This window comes from Epinephelus lanceolatus, chromosome 19, assembly GCF_041903045.1.
Source record: "Epinephelus lanceolatus isolate andai-2023 chromosome 19, ASM4190304v1, whole genome shotgun sequence".
NCBI classification, from domain to species: Eukaryota; Metazoa; Chordata; class Actinopteri; order Perciformes; family Serranidae; genus Epinephelus; species Epinephelus lanceolatus.
The window spans coordinates 14460427-14477651 of record NC_135752.1 but is presented as its reverse complement, the minus strand read 5'-3'; the positions used below and the strand labels follow the sequence as shown (position 1 = coordinate 14477651).

Here is a 17225-nt window from a genome sequence, read left to right as displayed (position 1 = left end):
ACCCTTTGCTCTGATTACTGCTTTGCACACTCTTGGCATTCTCTCCATGAGCTTCAAGAGGTAGTCACCTGAAATGGTTTCCACTTCACAGGTGTGCCTTATCAGGGTTAATTAGTGGAATTTCTTGCTTTATCAATGGGGTTGGGACCATCAGTTGTGTTGTGCAGAAGTCAGGTTAATACACAGCCGACAGCCCTATTGGACAACTGTTAAAATTCATATTATGGCAAGAACCAATCAGCTAACTAAAGAAAAACGAGTGGCCATCATTACTTTAAGAAATGAAGGTCAGTCAGTCCGGAAAATTGCAAAAACTTTAAATGTGTCCCCAAGTGGAGTCGCAAAAACCATCAAGCGCTACAACGAAACTGGCACACATGAGGACCGACCCAGGAAAGGAAGACCAAGAGTCACCTCTGCTTCTGAGGATAAGTTCATCCGAGTCACCAGCCTCAGAAATGGCAAGTTAACAGCAGCTCAGATCAGAGACCAGATGAATGCCACAGAGTTCTAGCAGCAGACCCATCTCTAGAACAACTGTTAAGAGGAGACTGCGCCAATCAGGCCTTCATGGTCAAATAGCTGCTAGGAAACCACTGCTAAGGAGAGGCAACAAGCAGAAGAGATTTGTTTGGGCCAAGAAACACAAGGAATGGACATTAGACCAGTGGAAATCTGTGCTTTGGTCTGATGAGTCCAAATTTGAGATCTTTGGTTCCAACCGCCGTGTCTTTGTGAGACACAGAAAAGGTGAACGGATGGATTCCACATGCTTGGTTCCCACTGTGAAGCATGGAGGAGGAGGTGTGATGGTGTGGGGGTGTTTTGCTGGTGACACTGTTGGGGATTTATTCAAAATTGAAGGCACACTGAACCAGCATGGCTACCACAGCATCCTGCAGCGACATGCCATCCCATCCGGTTTGCGTTTAGTTGGACGATCATTTATTTTTCAACAGGACAATGACGCCAAACACACCTCCAGGCTGTGTCAGGGCTATTTGACCAAGAAGGAGATTGATGGAGTGCTGCGGCAGATGACCTGGCCTCCACAGTCACCGGACCTGAACCCAATCGAGATGGTTTGGGGTGAGCTGGACCGCAGAGTGAAGGCAAAGGGGCCAACAAGTGCTAAACACCTCTGGGAACTCCTTCAAGACTGTTGGAAAACCATTTCAGGTGACTACCTCTTGAAGCTCATGGAGAGAATGCCAAGAGTGTGCAAAGCAGTAATCAGAGCAAAGGGTGGCTATTTTGAAGAAACTAGAATATAAAACATGTTTTCAGTTATTTCACCTTTTTTGTTAAGTACATAACTCCACATGTGTTCATTCATAGTTTTGATGCCTTCAGTGAGAATCTACAATGTAAATAGTCATGAAAATAAAGAAAACGCATTGAATGAGAAGGTGTGTCCAAACTTTTGGTCTGTACTGTACATACATGCTTAGAATATAAATGTTCTTTAATTGTTGTGCATACTTGTTAATTGTTGCTGTCACTAAGCTATGCAACGTACTATACATTCAGTAAGTATAAATAGGCATTGTTTTCTGACTTGTTGTAGATATCTTGCCACTGGAGACTCTTTCAGAAGCCTGGCCTTCAGCTACCGGATTTGCTTCTCAACAGTGGTTGGCATCATCCATTCGGTCATCACTGCCATCTGGGATTGTCTGGTCACCAACTACATGCCAGTACCAACTGTGGGAGAATGGAGACACATTGCAGAAGACTTCCATCGTCTCTGGGACTTCCCAAATTGCCTCGGCGCAATCGATGGGAAGCATGTGCAAATCCAAACCCCAGCCAACACAGGGTCCCTTTTTTACAACTACAAGGGGCACTTTTCTGTTGTGCTGTTGGCTGTAGTGGATGCGCACTATTGCTTCTGAGTGATTGACGCCGGGGCATACGGCAGGAGCAGTGATGGAGGGACCCTAGCTGCATCTGCGTTTGGGAAGGCCTTGTACTCCAAGACCCTTCAGCTCCCGGCAGATGTTCCTCTCCCTGGTGCTGAAGATCAGAGCCCAGTCCCTCATGTGTTTGTAGCAGATGAGGTGTTTCCACTGCGCAGGGAGCTGATGAGACCATACCCGGGACAGAACATCAACACCTGAGAGAGGAGGGTATTCAACTACCGCCTGTCGAGGGCCAGGAGAATGGTGGAGTGCACATTCGGCATTCTTGCTGCGCAGGTAGGTGTCACATTGCATCAACCATATGTTACTGTGAGATGCCAGATTAACAGACTGTTGTTAGAATGTAAAAATTATAGACTATAGAGATGACCAAATTGCTCAATGTTGAGTAGCCTACTAGATTGTCAGACTAAGCTTAGTAAACTAAGTAATATTAGTATTAATAACAACTAAGTAATATTACTATTAATATTATTAGTATTACTGACTAATATCTTAGTAAACTGTCAGATTGTTGAAGAAAACTGTTTAGTTGTGAACATAGCAACTGAAAAAAGGAACTGACTCAAACTGATAAACCACTGTAAGGACAAGCAGGACCATGTACCTACACTGTTTATATGTGGCAAAATAAACTTTCTATTCTGTTCTATTATACAGCGGCGGCTCTACCGGAGAGTTCTGGGGGTATCTCCAGAGGTTGCAGAGCAGGCTGTGAAAGCAACCTGCATCCTCCACAATTTCCTGCACTGGGACACCAAGGCAGACCATCGCCATGCTCCGCTTTCCAACAAAGACTGTACTCAACTGAAAATAGAACAAACATACGATGTAAATGCATCTTTGTAATACTTTTATTTACAATAATTACTTACTTATCAGCTACAGTTTTCTCAAATATAAACTTCAAAACTCAAAAAAATGTAACAATTTAAAACATTCAAACTATATTTAACATTCCTCACAAAATTTGCTTCATGCAGGAGCTTCAGAAAGCCAATGCAAACTTTGGATTTCGATCTACTGTCCAGTCTCTGAAATGCTGGCAACAAGTTTAAAAGAAAGTGTTTATCTTCATTAGTAGGTTTCTCTAAAAAACCAAGGATGTGCTCCTGGTACTCTGATAACTGTGGTTGTGGGATAGTGACATTCTTTTTCTTGGGAAGTTGGGGTCTCTTGTGAAGATAAGTGGAAGTGGAAGCAGAAGCAGAGGACGAAGAAGCTGAGGAAGAAGAAGGTGTGTGGGTGGGGACTGCCGGACCTTCGGTTACCACTGGGGTTGAGGTTGAGGGTCCTGGCATCTCCTCCTCTCTTTCAGCTTGAGGGTGCAGCTCCTGTTTGTTAAAAGTGTAATCAGTTAACCAGATTACATTAACCATTGCATATTCATTCTGAGTACCCAGAAACCCTCGCACCATGGCTGGCGAAGAACTCATGGGCAAAAATGATTATATTTCTGGTCCCCAATCAGATACTGCTCAGATTTTGTGTGCAGATGAAACACAATTAAACTACAGTGTGTAAAATGTATACAGCTACCTTTCGATTTATGTAAAGTATATAAAGTAAATAATATAAAGTATATTTAGCTACTGTGTCTGGTGTCAGTTACCTCAATTAAATCGGTCAGGTCCAAGTCCAGGTTCACAGGATCGACAGGAAACAGATCCAGGGTCACCTAGTTCCATGGTGAGACAAAAACAGTTTGTTTATAACTGCATTGCATGGATGTGTGAATTTATAAATGATCGATCAACAAATCCCTACTTCTGTCTCATTCTCATCCTGACTGACATCCTCTAGTTCCATGTTTGAAGTTGTTTTTTTTTCTTGTAGATGAGGCTCCAAGAAAGACAGGATGCCCATATATTTCCATCTATTCTTCCTGCCACCCTCTGCTCCACTTTTCTTTGTCTTTTCGCTTCTCCTTTCCCTGGTGTATTTCATTCATTCATTCATCTTCTAACCGCTTCATCCTCTTGAGGGTCGCGGGGGGGGGGCTGGAGCCTATCCCAGCTGACATCGGGCGAGAGGCAGGGTACACCCTGGACAGGTCGCCAGACTATCGCAGGGCTGACACACACGTTCGAGATGAACTGCGCCTCGCCTGGAAAGTAGACGAGAGCAGGCGGCCGCACCAGGGGGCGGCGACAAAAGGCTGCGATCAAGTCGGACAGTTTCCAGCAGCCTCGAGAGTATATACAGGAAGTTACAGAAATACGTACATCCTGTTGAACAGATCTGTAGGCTACTTGTAGTCTTCAGGCAACGATTGGATACTTTTCAGTATGGCTGAAGATATCGCTTACGCATTCATCATAGCGGATGAAATTGAAGCAGAAGAGCTACTTTTCCACGAAGATCAACTTAGACGGAGAAGGTGATTTGTTCTTTCTTAATATTTAAAACAAACCAGAGTTTATGGCCACTGTTACAGTTCATTTAGTCTAGTGCTTTGCATTTTTTTTAATAGTCAGCACATGTTGAGAACCACATTTTGTCAAGTTATCAGCTAATGGGTTTAGAAATCCTCCTACTTTTTAGGCAAATTAAAACACTTAATAAAAATTCGAATAATCTGGCGACTTTATTGTCCATAGTTGAAAACAGGATTGTATCTTTATTATATCATGTAAAGGTGCCATTGTGGAGACAGGCCTACACGGTTTGCTTTGGTCAGCAATGATATTCATTTAATAACTGCTCTCTGCAAGCCCAATGAGTTCTTTTGAGTTCTGTTTAGAATAATATGCATTATGTTTCTCCTAGATTTGTTCCCAAAGTGCCACATTTTGTCGAGGAGGTTGTACCCTTGTACAGTGTGGCGGACTTCAAAAGTCATTTCAGACTTTCAAGGGGACAAGTGGAGGTAGGCTTATCTAAAGCATGTCAAGGCCAAAGTATTATGACTGATTAACAGATTCAACATTTCAAAGTCTACACTGTCAACCTATGTCCATCAGTTTTGTTCCTTGGTAAATTCACATCTCTCACATCACATTTCATGGCTCACAGGAGAAGCAATACACCTATCTCAGTTACAGTTTCAATCAGCCAGATTTCCAAATACAATCTGTGCTGTTGATGGATGTCACATTCCCATCATAAAACCCCACTGCGACAACCCCATAGCCTATTATAACAGGAAACAGTTCTATTCCGTTATCCTCACTGGCTTCTGTGATTGCCACGTTAATGTAGGCCACCCCGGGAGTTGGCATGATGCGAGAGCATTTCGACACACAGATGTTGGGCGGCTACTAGAGGAAGATCCCCAGGCCCTGGTCCCAGAGGGAATGTACATCATTGGAGATTCAGCGTACCCTCTGTTGCAACAACTAATGAAGCCCTACAGGGATAATGGGCACCTAACGGCCAGGCAGAGGCGCTTCAATAGGAAGCTGAATGCGGCTGGTGTGGCAATTGCGCATGCATTTGGGATCATGAAGTCCAACTTCAGGAGGCTCAAGTGTCTGCACATGAAGACAGTGGCACACATCAGTGCAACTGTGACAACATGCTGCATTCTCCATAACATCTGTTTGGACTCTGGTGACCAACCTGATGAAGAGGAGCAAGGTCCCCTTCAAGTCGGAGTGGACAATGATGTACACCCACCACAGCCCAACAACCAAAATGCATCTCAGTACAGAGACAGGATTTCTGCACTCATTTAAAGACAGGACACACCTTTACATTCATCCCCTTTTCTTTACAGTCTTTTCTTTTTTCTTAAGTTTTTGTGAGCTGGTGTGCAGTATGCCACAGGGTGATGTGAGGCACCTCAGATCATATGGCAAGTTTATCATGGAGATCAAAAACTACAAATGTCACAATGTTCTAAGGCATTAGGTTAGTTACCCTTTGACTGAAGTGCCTCTACATCATCAGGACTTCTGCTGTGCCTCCAAGTGGCAGCTCATGGCAACTGGGTGGTAAGAACCCAGGCAAAATCAGCAGGGGATCTCGGAGTATCAGAGGCCATTTCAGGTCATTTCATGGTTGTGAATTGAACGAGCCAACCACTGCTTCCTTTGTGGAGTGTTTCAGTTTTCAAACATTTTTTCAGTTCTTCCCAACATATCAAAAAGACAGACACACAAATTTCATTCAACATTTTTATTTCGTATTGCTTTCTTTTAGTAAGTCAATAATTTGTTCTTGCTGCCTTCCAATGTCTTTTAATTGGGTAAGTATTTGTCCCATACATGATCATTTTTTTCTCATAATTTCTTCTTCTTCTCTCCATTAGTCTCCTTCATCTTGCCAATTCTGGCCTCACGAGTGACTCCAGAGTAGCCGTCCTCCGCTCAGCATGGGACTCGTAAGTGTCCTGAAATGAGGATTTAGCTTTGCCTCTTTTTTGGCAGATGGATGTGTTGTCTGCGTGGCAGTTGATGGGCCAGGCTGTTGATTGTCTGTGTCACGTTCAAGAGTTGACCGACTGAGTTCAGATGAGGTCTGACTTGGAAAGAGTGGTGTTGAAGTGATGGTGCCTGGTGGCACACTCCCCACCCCGGAGCCACTAAATATTTCATCCATTTGCTGTACAAAAGGAGAAGCACAAGTGTCCCCTCCCCACTCATTTGCTGTGATCACTCCTGTCAGTATTGAAACTATGGTGCACTGATAAAAATTGTGGGTGGCAAAAATGAAACAGGACATTAAGGGAAACTTGATACCCTTCAGAAAGTCCCACTAACATTTAACATATGTACATAGCACCACTTACCGAGTAATATTCCCAGGTGATTTTGCCCTCTCCTGTTGTCCGAGACCTGTCTTTAGCCCTTTTGTAAGTTGTCAGCATGTTACCGAGTTTTCTCCTGATTTTGTCGTTTGTGAAGGAATAAGATAAGATAAGATAAGATACACCTTTATTGATCCCATAATTGAGAAATTCCAGTGTTACAGCAGTCAAGAGGAAAGAGTCAGATTAAAGATTTCAAATTTAAACTTAAAAACTTAAATAACTAGACATGCAAATAAGTACAAAAATACAAGAGACGGCGATAAATAATAATAACAATAACAATAAAAATAAGAATGGGAAGTGGTTAATGTGAGCTAGCTAACGCCGTCTTCCCACCTCACTAAGGAGTGGAGCTGCTAGTTAGCTCCCTGACAAGGTGGATACGCAGTGCAGAGCGGCCAAGGCTAGCTCATCGGTGGAGACCAGAGGGTGGGCACAATGTTTCCACAGCAACACTGTTGGGTCCAGATAGCAATAGACCCTTTTTGTGTTTGTAAGCAGAGATGACAAATTTTGTGGGCAGAGGTGAACTGGTGGCAGAATGGGACAGTATGGGTGTGAGGGTGAGCACCAAATAAACAATAAAAAGCACTTTAATTTTCACATTTCTCAACCGGTTGCAATGAGTCGTTTTTACATCCATGGGTTTATGATCTACGTGTAGTAGGAAAAAAAGTTTTGGCTCCAGTTGAGAGAATCTCAACATTTAGGCTAAACACTGCTGCTCAATGCTCAGCAAAGGAGTGTGTTAGGCTTATGTGAACTGAATTATTTACACGGTGAAAGATATATCATCATAAGGAACTGTAAAAACTCATGTTTGTCAAGCATGGATTTAGCTTATTCCTTATTTAATAGTTGTGGAGACGTCCCCATATAATACAATTTCATGTGGAAGTACAACTTATCAACTTGCCAGCGCGCTAGCTAGCTAGCTAACGCTGTCTGCTTAGTAACACCTTGATCATAAGTAGAGTTGCCACCCGTCCCGTTTTTCCCAGAATTGTTCTCTTTTTTCATCAGCTGTCCCGTGAAAAAAAAAAATCTCTCCCGGGAGTCCATCCAGAATGACGCATAGTGCGTCCAAATTCACACCTGTTCTTCTCTATGGTTTTTCACAGCGAAAAAAAATGATAAAGTTACACTAAAATTATGTATAACAGAGCTTTCATACAGCTCTGCACACACATTACTCTTGGATGGATTACTCGCGAATGCAGGCTCGCGCAGAAATGCCACGCATATCACCTGAAAGCGCTGGAGCAGAGCTTTCCAATGATACCACACACATCATTGTGGTGTCATCCCATCACGCTATAAATACAGATCAATTGTCTACCAAATAAAATCCTGACGAATTTCTTTACAATCGATTATACAGATCTTGTTATCAGTCACTTCATATAGTGAGGAATATGTATCTTACCACGTCTTAGGCTTGCGTGTGTTTCTCCCTGTCTATCCACATTTGTAGTCCGGCTTTCAAGATGCAAATATCTCCATATTGTCCAGTTGACACTCCATCAAACTTTGTATGACAAGACCAGCCACTTCACCTTTGCGCACCCAGACAACTGTAGCCTAATTATGCATGCATGACAGGGCCGTAGTCACCATATACATTGAGGGGGACACGTGCCCCCCCCCCCCCCCCCCCCCAGTACCCAATTTTTTTTTTTTTTTACCGCAATCAAAGTGGCAAATATTATCTTGGAGGACATCATTGCACTTGGTAGACTATTTTTTATGATCTTAGATGTAAATATTGCATGTTTCTTTCAGATAAAACACATTTTTGACTTGTGAATGAGTCAATGGAATTTCTTGCAATAATGAAAAAATACTGGCAATCATGTCAGCCTGGCACAAACCACATGTTTTGGACAGCTGTGAAGTGACAGACTGTCCTACCATCATGGTTCTTATATTACCAGATTCCAGAGAGTCTCCCCTCTTCAGATATGGCAGAATATGTCAACTTCCAACTTGCTATGCTGAGATACATGTAAAAATGTAAGAATTTAGTTACACAGATTTGTTTTTTTCATTGATATAAAAATTAATATAAAATACAGGCACATAGAAGGACATGGAATGATGGCAAATCTGGTCTCCTATGTCCGAATTTCATGTTCATTGGTCAGTCTGAACTGGTAATAATGGCCGAGCCCTCCGCCTCAAATATTTGGTCAAGTGTCCCTTTTTTTCACAAATCCAAGGTGGCAACCCTAATCATAAGAGAGTTCTCTTCACTTTAGAAAGGCCACCCAAGAAAATGCATTCTTTGTTTATGTTAATGTAGAGGCTATAATGTGTGTTTAGATCGGTTCCTATTTGCATCCAGGCAGGGAAAATGAAAGGCTGGCTAATGTAAGCGATTTAGCTAATGTAGCCAGTGTGCTATGGCTGATCGCTGACAGGTAGAAACAAACATCTGTGATACATCATCTGTTTAATAATCTAAACAGAGAACACATTTTCTTGTGGTGTCATTTCTAAAATGAGCAGTGGTGAAAGTTACTATATTCTGTTATGGTCACGGAGTTAATAAGCAGACAGCGTTAGCTACCTAGTTGAAAAGTTGTCAGATGTTACTTTCACATTAAATTATATTATATGGGGACGTCTCCACAAGTATTAACCAGGGACAATAAAACAAATCCATGCTTGGCAAATGTGAGTTTTTACAGTTCCTAATGATGATGAATTATCTTTCACCACATCAGTAATTATGTTTATGTAAGCCAAACACACACTCCTCTACTGAGCATCCAGCAGTGATTCTAACCTAAATATTGAGATTCTAATTAACTGGAGACAAAACTTTTTTTTTTTTTTTTAAATATTTTTTATTCTATTTGTTCAGACAGACGTTCTGCCAAGCCAGCGACCAGGGCATAAAACAAAACTGTTTAAGCCATAAACAAGTCAAACAACTATACTGATGGCAAACTGTACTTCATGGCTCTGTTAGTATTAACTTCTTCTCACCATTTAATGCATTTTAGAAAACTGTTAATACTGCTGCTACTAGGTGTATGTAAATATAGGCCTAAATATTATTTCATCCTGTAACTGTAGGGCTCTATGAATTGCATATGTAAATATTATGTAGATTTTTTGTTGACATCAAATTCTAGCAACCATAAAGGTCTTCGCTTCGTTCAAACAGCGTCCTTGGCGATGAATGAAGGTTATCTTTTCTTGTATTCCTGTTACGACATCCAGTGGCACAAGAAGACATTTTTATGTGTTTCTCAGTGTTTCTCATCGGTGTCTGCTGTTTTCTGCCACCATTATGTGCGTGCAACTGCTGTGACGCAACTGTGACGTCCACTAAATTGGGCCAAACTAGTGGTACTCACCAAATGAGCGGTGCTGCTGCCCAGGTCCCACTAGACCCAAGTGCTATGCTGGGCAGTAAAATTGACCTATTGGTGGTTAACCAATTAATGTTTCTTTCTTCTTTTTTTTTTTTGAATTTTCTAAACTTTCTAAACTCTTTTCTAATTAATATTGATCTCTTTATTGCGTTTTCAAATATTCTAATATATTTATTTTCAAAAGTTCTGTAACAAAGAATAAACCTGCCTAAGCTCTTTCGCCACTTCAGCCACATAACTTTTTTCTTTGGATGTCCAACATGTGACCCCAGACAAAATTACAATATTTGGACCAACATATATTAGGCACACTTAAGTGTCAAGTCCTACCTCCCAAAAGGTCACCTTCTGCAGTTCAGAGTAATTAATCTGATACTACAAGAGCTAAGGTGTTTGTGTGTGTATGTGGGAGAGAGCTCTTTCTCTTCTTTTTTTTGGCAATTTGTCTCTCAAGCTCATCCATTTAGGCCCTCATGGTGCTCTTGGTCTGCTCCATCTCCTGCAGAGTCTCCTTCAGGCTTTCTGTGGCCTGAAGGAGAGATGTCTTCTCTTCTTGCCACATGTTGCGAAGACAACCACTCCTCAGCCTTCTTCAGGGCATCCACAAGGCTGTTGTTCTCCCGTTTCTCCTCGTTGAGCCGAGACACATAAAAGGCTCTTTCTTTTTTTGCTTCTGCCAGCAGGAAGGTCTTCTCCTGCTGCCATCGGAGATGGTCACTTTGTAGCTTCTCTTCATATTTTGTCTTAAGAGCCTCCGTGAGGTTTTGTGATTATTTTCACTCATCTTTAGGTGAGCAAGCTGGGTGCTTTGCAATTTCTCCAGCTGTGCAGTCAGGAAAGACTTTTCCTTCTGCCACTTATGTCTGATGTCAATTTCCTGCTCAGCTTCTTTTAGAGAGGCAATTAGCTTATTATTGTCCTCTCTCTGTTAATCCATTTCAGCCAGATGGGAGGCTCTGGATCTCTCTTCTCATGCTTGAAGGAGAGGCACTCACTTTCCAAAAGCTCTTCTGCCTTTTTCAAGGCTGCTGCTATCTCCCTGCAGTCTGCTCTCCGATCCTTCTGTAATCGATTGGAGGTCTTGGATCTCTCCAGAGCCTTTCTAGCCTCCTCCTTCTGCATTCTGAGAACTTCTGCCTTCAGGCACAGTCTCTGCTTCAACTCCTTAATTTGCGCCCTCTCAAATGCTAGATCATGCTCCAACAATTCAGCTCTTGAGTGGGCCTCAAATTTTGCAGCATCTCTGTTACACAGCTCCACGTTCTGGGAAGAAGCGGTTGTGTCCAAATTGTTTTCAGCTGCTGTTTGCAACTGCTTTGTGACACCGCATTCAGACTGCAAGCGAATCGGATTCAAATCTGATTCCTTCTCAAATCCGATTTTTGACTGCTGACTGTCCACACTGTTTTTAGCAAGTGTCCAAATCGGATTTGGCTCTGTTCAGACTGGGCCACATTATTGACCAATCTGACAGGTTGCTGTGGCAACAACGTCGGAGTGGAGGCGTCATCTAGTGTGTATTGTGTGAAGTCATATAAGGAGCTGTTCAGACTCAGACACATCTGTCCAAATGCAATTTGAAACTACCTCCCAAAAGTGGTTTCGATCTGGTTTGCAAAATTCTGATTTCATGTCATTTATGACTGTTCAGACTTCATAAGAGCCATCTGGTTCCAATCTAGATAGGCTAAAAATAGGATTTTGGCTGGCAGTCTGAAGAAGGCCTCCGTCCTCAACGATTTCATTGCTGTTTCGAGGGCCGCTTTCGCTCCCTTCACCTACGTCAATTCGGTCTGCAGGACCTGAATAATGCGGGTCTGCTGCTCAAGAATTTTTTGAGCTTGGATCCTCTCAAATACTAGTTGGCTTTCAAACTCTTACTCAACATTGGTTTTACCCACTGATAGGAATGGCACGTGACGGTGGACCTCCAACCTCTTTGCTTCCACTTCTTTATCTCGGGCAGATTTCTCAGCCTTCAGCCTATCAGTGTGTGTATTAGTAATTATTCAATTTCAATTCAATTTAATTTTATTTCTAAAGCCCAACAGCTCCAAGCCTGCCTCCTCCCCCAACCACACCCCTAATCAGCCCCAGATTGTATAAGGGCCTTATATTGGTGGCTGGGCTCATTCCTTTGGCTCTTGTCCTCTTCCCTGATATGGTGAGGTGAGGTTCCTAAACTTTATGAGCACCAGGACATGAGCATAGGTTGCATTAGATTTTCTGGGCACTCCTCGGTGTAGTCTGCTTCTCCATGAGTGGCCTCTGCTCACTTCCCCTAGTTTTGTCTACTTTTGCTTTATTTGGATGGACTGAATATTTTACCTAACTTGTGGATTTTAAATGTTGTATCAAGACTCTTTTTAGCTAGGCCTAATTGCAATAAAAACAGTATTTTAATCCCCCCGTATTGGTTTTTGTTTGACTATTAATGATTTTTTTTTTCAGCAGCTCTAGTCCCTGCCTATTTGGTTATTTTTGATGATTTCACTAAACATTTGGTTTATTTTGACATCACATCTCTGTCCTTGCCTCAGTAACGAGTCTGTGTGCCCTATCCCTCATTTTTCAACTCCATTTAAGGTTCTTAAAAAAATATTTCCTAGGGTGTACATCCCCCAGGTGGCACTGTTGGTCCTTTCACTACTTTTTCCACTTATTGCTCCTTGCCACACTCTGGCGCTGATTAGGGGTGTGGTTGGGGGAGAAGGCAGGCCTTGGGCACTTAATGCCTACACTTAAGCACACTGCATGAAAGGAGCCCCACACCACATATGTATTTATTAATATATGGTATATCTATGTGACAATAATAATCACATGTGTATAATAATAGTAGAAATATGACTAATAATAACAGCAGTAGTAGTAGGCACCAGGCAGGACCATGGCAGCAGGGCAACCACGATCCACGATCGTTGGTTGTTGATGTTCTGGGACACCATGTCAAGTTCTGTCTGTTAAATGCATCGTCTTCTTTCAAAACACACTTCCGTTTTCACAGGAAATGTAAAGTGTACATACAGTCTCTTTCAAAGTAAACGCACTGCGTGGGTAAAACACCGTGAACTGACGTTTTTTCTTTCAACAACAAGCACACATGGTTGGGTTTAGGCAACAAAAGTACGCGGTTAGGTTTAGGAAAAACATTAAAGGATGCACTTTTTTCGTTGGTTTCTGACACTGCAAGTCACTGCCCAAGCGGAGGATTTCAACGACTTAAGAGTTAGACCAGGCTCCAACCTGCGAGAAAGTGGAGCATAAAGGCTCTGGAACGTATAATTATACATTTGTGTCTGCAGGATTATTGGACAGCTATTTTTAAACATCTTGCCATGTGCAGAAATGGCCATTTTTGGAGTATTATCAGACCCTCAAACAGTTAGGAGTAAGTGTAAGGATAATATCGCCTTTGCATCCTTATTAGCACAAAGAAGAATTTTGTTGGAGTGGAAGTCACCACCTGCCCCCAAAGCTTCATTGTGGAATAAGGACCCTTATGCTGTATGTAGACCTGGAGAAAATTAAGTATAATCTGAGGTGATCACCCTCTAGTGCTGGGGGTTAAGAGCAAATCATCTGATTGGTCCTCACAAGCATCACTAATGTGTGTGTGTGTGTGTGCATGTGTGTATATATGCACTTTAGGTGATGGATTCAACATCCACATGACATGATCTCTGGTGTACCACTATAACATCCAGGTCCTGGTTCAATCAGCCATTTCTTTGTAATGACAGCATGTCAGCGTATGCATAAATGGAGTCCCTTTGCTTTTAGCTGCTATAATTAAAAGATTAAATATGGTGTTTATCTCAGGATGTCAGTTGTTATAGTAGGTTTGCCAGACTCCTGCAGTCTCCTCTCTGTCAGACACACACACACACACACACACCATAGTACGTCAGAAGCAGCAGGAGGTGAAGGGAAATCAAATAAATATGTTTCATTTGATTCTTGTGTGAAATGAGACAGTATGAGTCCTGACCTGAGCTTAATCCTGCACTCTCTGTTAAATCTGGAAGTTAAGTTGTTTTGTCAGTGGAAAAAGAAAGCTTCCATCTATCCAGGCTGACATTAATAAGCAATCTGACAATGAGGATCAAACAAGCATCCATGTCTTCTAAACTGTGCTTTATATAAAAGCGTAATGTTGTGAAACAGTGTTCATGATGCTGAAGTAGTTCTGGTTAATCAGAAATCACTAATGATGTATTTGGAAATGGCTGTGAACAAACAAATCATTAGTGAGCGGTATCCCTAGGAGATAAACCCCCTGACTTCCTGAACATGACAACATTCACTGTAGATTAGGCGACTAAATGCTTGCTCCATTAAATCAAGATTCATGAAGGGTAATAAAGGAGTTAGTGATGGGTTGAGTCATGCAGACACTATGATGAAATCTTTTAAATAAAGCAACCCTGAGCTGCTCTCAATTTTTTTTATGCATTAATTGCAGATATTATAAATAAATGGGTGTGACAATACGGTTAATGGCAAGTTCTTCATTTTTCATTAGGTTTTTAGAAAGCAGGGAAATAAAAACTACAGACTGTTACTCAGCTCAGGTTCATCAGTCCATACCGAGCACCAATCAGATACCAGTGTTTTCTTTACCCCAAATTTTAAATCTGTAGCTCTGTGTGTGCAGCTCACTGGACACTGTTCATCCACAGTGACAACCTCCACAAGGGCACCCGAATATTTTCTACACTCAACAAAGAACAGCAACACATGGTGTAGATGCACTTTACTTGCACATTAAAATATATTTTTGGACAGACTTGGCACATTCAAAATACTGTATGTCTTCTTTTTTTCGGGAAAAGAGAAATGTCCATGTCAGCAAAAAATAAAATCACAGTCTATAACAATTTCAGTTGTTTTCTCGCCTTTTTATGAAAGCAGATCCAACTTGAACTCAGCTTTCCTGACATAGCACTTAACATAATTCATATAGATAACAATCAGAGACTATAGGTCCCTGTGGCTGTTTAAACTACGTGCTGTTTTGCGGCAGATCCCGCCGGTCATGGTAGATGACAGCCCCCGGGGGATAAAACACCACATTGGGCTCTTCAGGCGCGTTGACCGGGTGCAGGACGTGCCCTCGCTCGTCCATCGCTGGCTTTGTGGTTCCTGTAATCGGCCTTATTTTGGGTGAAGTCAGCCGCCAGAAGAGTTTTTTCAGCGCTTTCCTGAACTCCCGCCTCGTCAGGCAGTACAGGATGGGGTTCAGGCAGCTGTTGGAGTGCGCCAGGCACACGGACACGGGGAAGACGTACGCCTGCGTGGTGTAGTATTCATAACTGAAGTGAACCACGTTGAGTTTGATGAGGATACCCCAGGCTGTGAGAGCCTGGTTGGGCAGCCAGCAGAGGAAAAAGGATAAGACTACGATGGTGACAGACTTGGTGACCTTTGCGCGTCGTTTGGCGCTCGATGTGTTGATGTTTTTGGAGGTGATGGAGCGCAAAAGGAGCAGGTAGCAGGCTGAGATGATGCCCAGTGGTACCACAAAGCCCAGCAGCACTTTCTGAGAATGATACAGCCCCAGCCAGAACTGCGCGGTTCCATTTGTGTCCGGGAATTTGACGAGACACAAGTCCTCACTGGAGACGGTCACGGTTGTGGAGAACACTGCGTGCGGCAGAGCGGCGGAGACGGCGGCGAACCAGATGTACACGGTGATGCAGCGCGCGGAGGAGCAGCAGTGTGGCCGCCGCCGCCTGCCCTTGAGCGCAGAAGCCAGCGAGCAGTACCTCGCCACGCTCATAGCAGTCAGGAAAAACACGCTGGCGTACATGTTCATGGCAGTCACATAGGAGACAATCTTGCACATCGCTTTGCCGAAAAGCCACGTGAAGTCCAGCGCGTTTTCCACCGCCCAGAAGGGCAGAGTCAGCACGAACTGGAAGTCCGTCACTGCCAAACTAGTTACGAAAAGGTTGATGGAGGATTTTTTCCACACCTGTTTAGACTTCATCAGGTAAAGGACCAGTAAGTTCCCAACCAGACCCAAAGCGCACACCAGCGAGTAAATGACAGAGATGATAATCCTCACAACAGCGGCGCCATCTCCAACAAAATCTGTCCTGTTGAGGTGGACTGAGTCCGCGTCGGAGCGGTTGGTGGTGTTGAAAATACAACTGTGGTTGAAGTTTGCAGAATAGACTATCCCTCCCGAGCCTTCGCAGTTAGTGTCCGTAAATTCCCCAGACATATTAACTTTAATTCCCTAGGAGGGTGTTTCCTATAGGCATGGTTAAATCCTCTGATTTAGGGTCCGTGCGCCAGCCTCCTTGTCACTTAATAAATATACATTAAACGTTAAAAAACGGTGCAGGTTTTGTGTGAATCGAAATAAACACAAAAATAACTGCTGTGTAACCCTGACAGGTGAGCTTTTCATTTGCCTGCCCTTCTCTGAGATTTTTCTCTCTGTGCGCCTCAGCTCTCCAACCGTGAAAAAGCGCCCTGACGCAGCGCTCAGGCGCAATCTGGCGCTGTCCTTGGTTCTGATTAGGTGCCACGTGGAAAACAAAAAAGACGTCATCTCATGTTGAGAAATCCGTGAGAAACGTCATGAGTTAGACATAATAACAACTGGTTTTGGCATTTGTTTTCCCATGTACACCATCTGTTCTTAAATGGACTGTGGAATTAAAACCGTATTGATCATATGCTTTACGCATTGGACATTTTTGATAACCCCAAACGCAAACGCCTACACCACCACCACACACAGGCTCACAAGGGTAGGTTTCATTTTAACATTGGGGGTGACACATATGAAACAGTGGGTTTGGGGGTCCTATGACAGAAGATTTTGAGCACGAATCCCTTTATTTCCTGCATTTATGCACCTATTTTTGGCGTAAATGTCTTTAATTCTGTCAAAATAAAAGTCCTCTGCTACTAATGTTTTCATTAGGGGTAGGGGTAGGGGGTGCACAAGTTCTCCATATTAAGGGGAATCTTAGACACACACACACACACACACACACACACACACACACACACACACATTTATTCATATTAACCTGCAGTGAAGATTGCTGTCAAACGCTGGAAGCTTTCTCCACTGTGGATTTAGCCATCCATTATTTTTAATTTAATTCCTATTGATTCCATTTTACCTTGGCTGAGGGTCACTACTGT

General features: G+C 42.8%; 1 protein-coding gene across 1 annotated transcript; it reads right to left on the bottom strand.

Moving 5' to 3' along the window:
- Positions 1 to 14856: 14856 nt before the first annotated feature.
- Positions 14857 to 16542, bottom strand: rxfp3 (relaxin family peptide receptor 3). The gene has a single exon (XM_033647641.2). The coding sequence runs from the start codon at positions 16285 to 16287 to the stop codon at positions 15064 to 15066; it is 1224 nt and encodes a 407-aa protein (XP_033503532.1). The 5' UTR covers positions 16288 to 16542; the 3' UTR covers positions 14857 to 15063.
- Between the last annotated feature and the right edge of the window lie 683 nt (positions 16543 to 17225).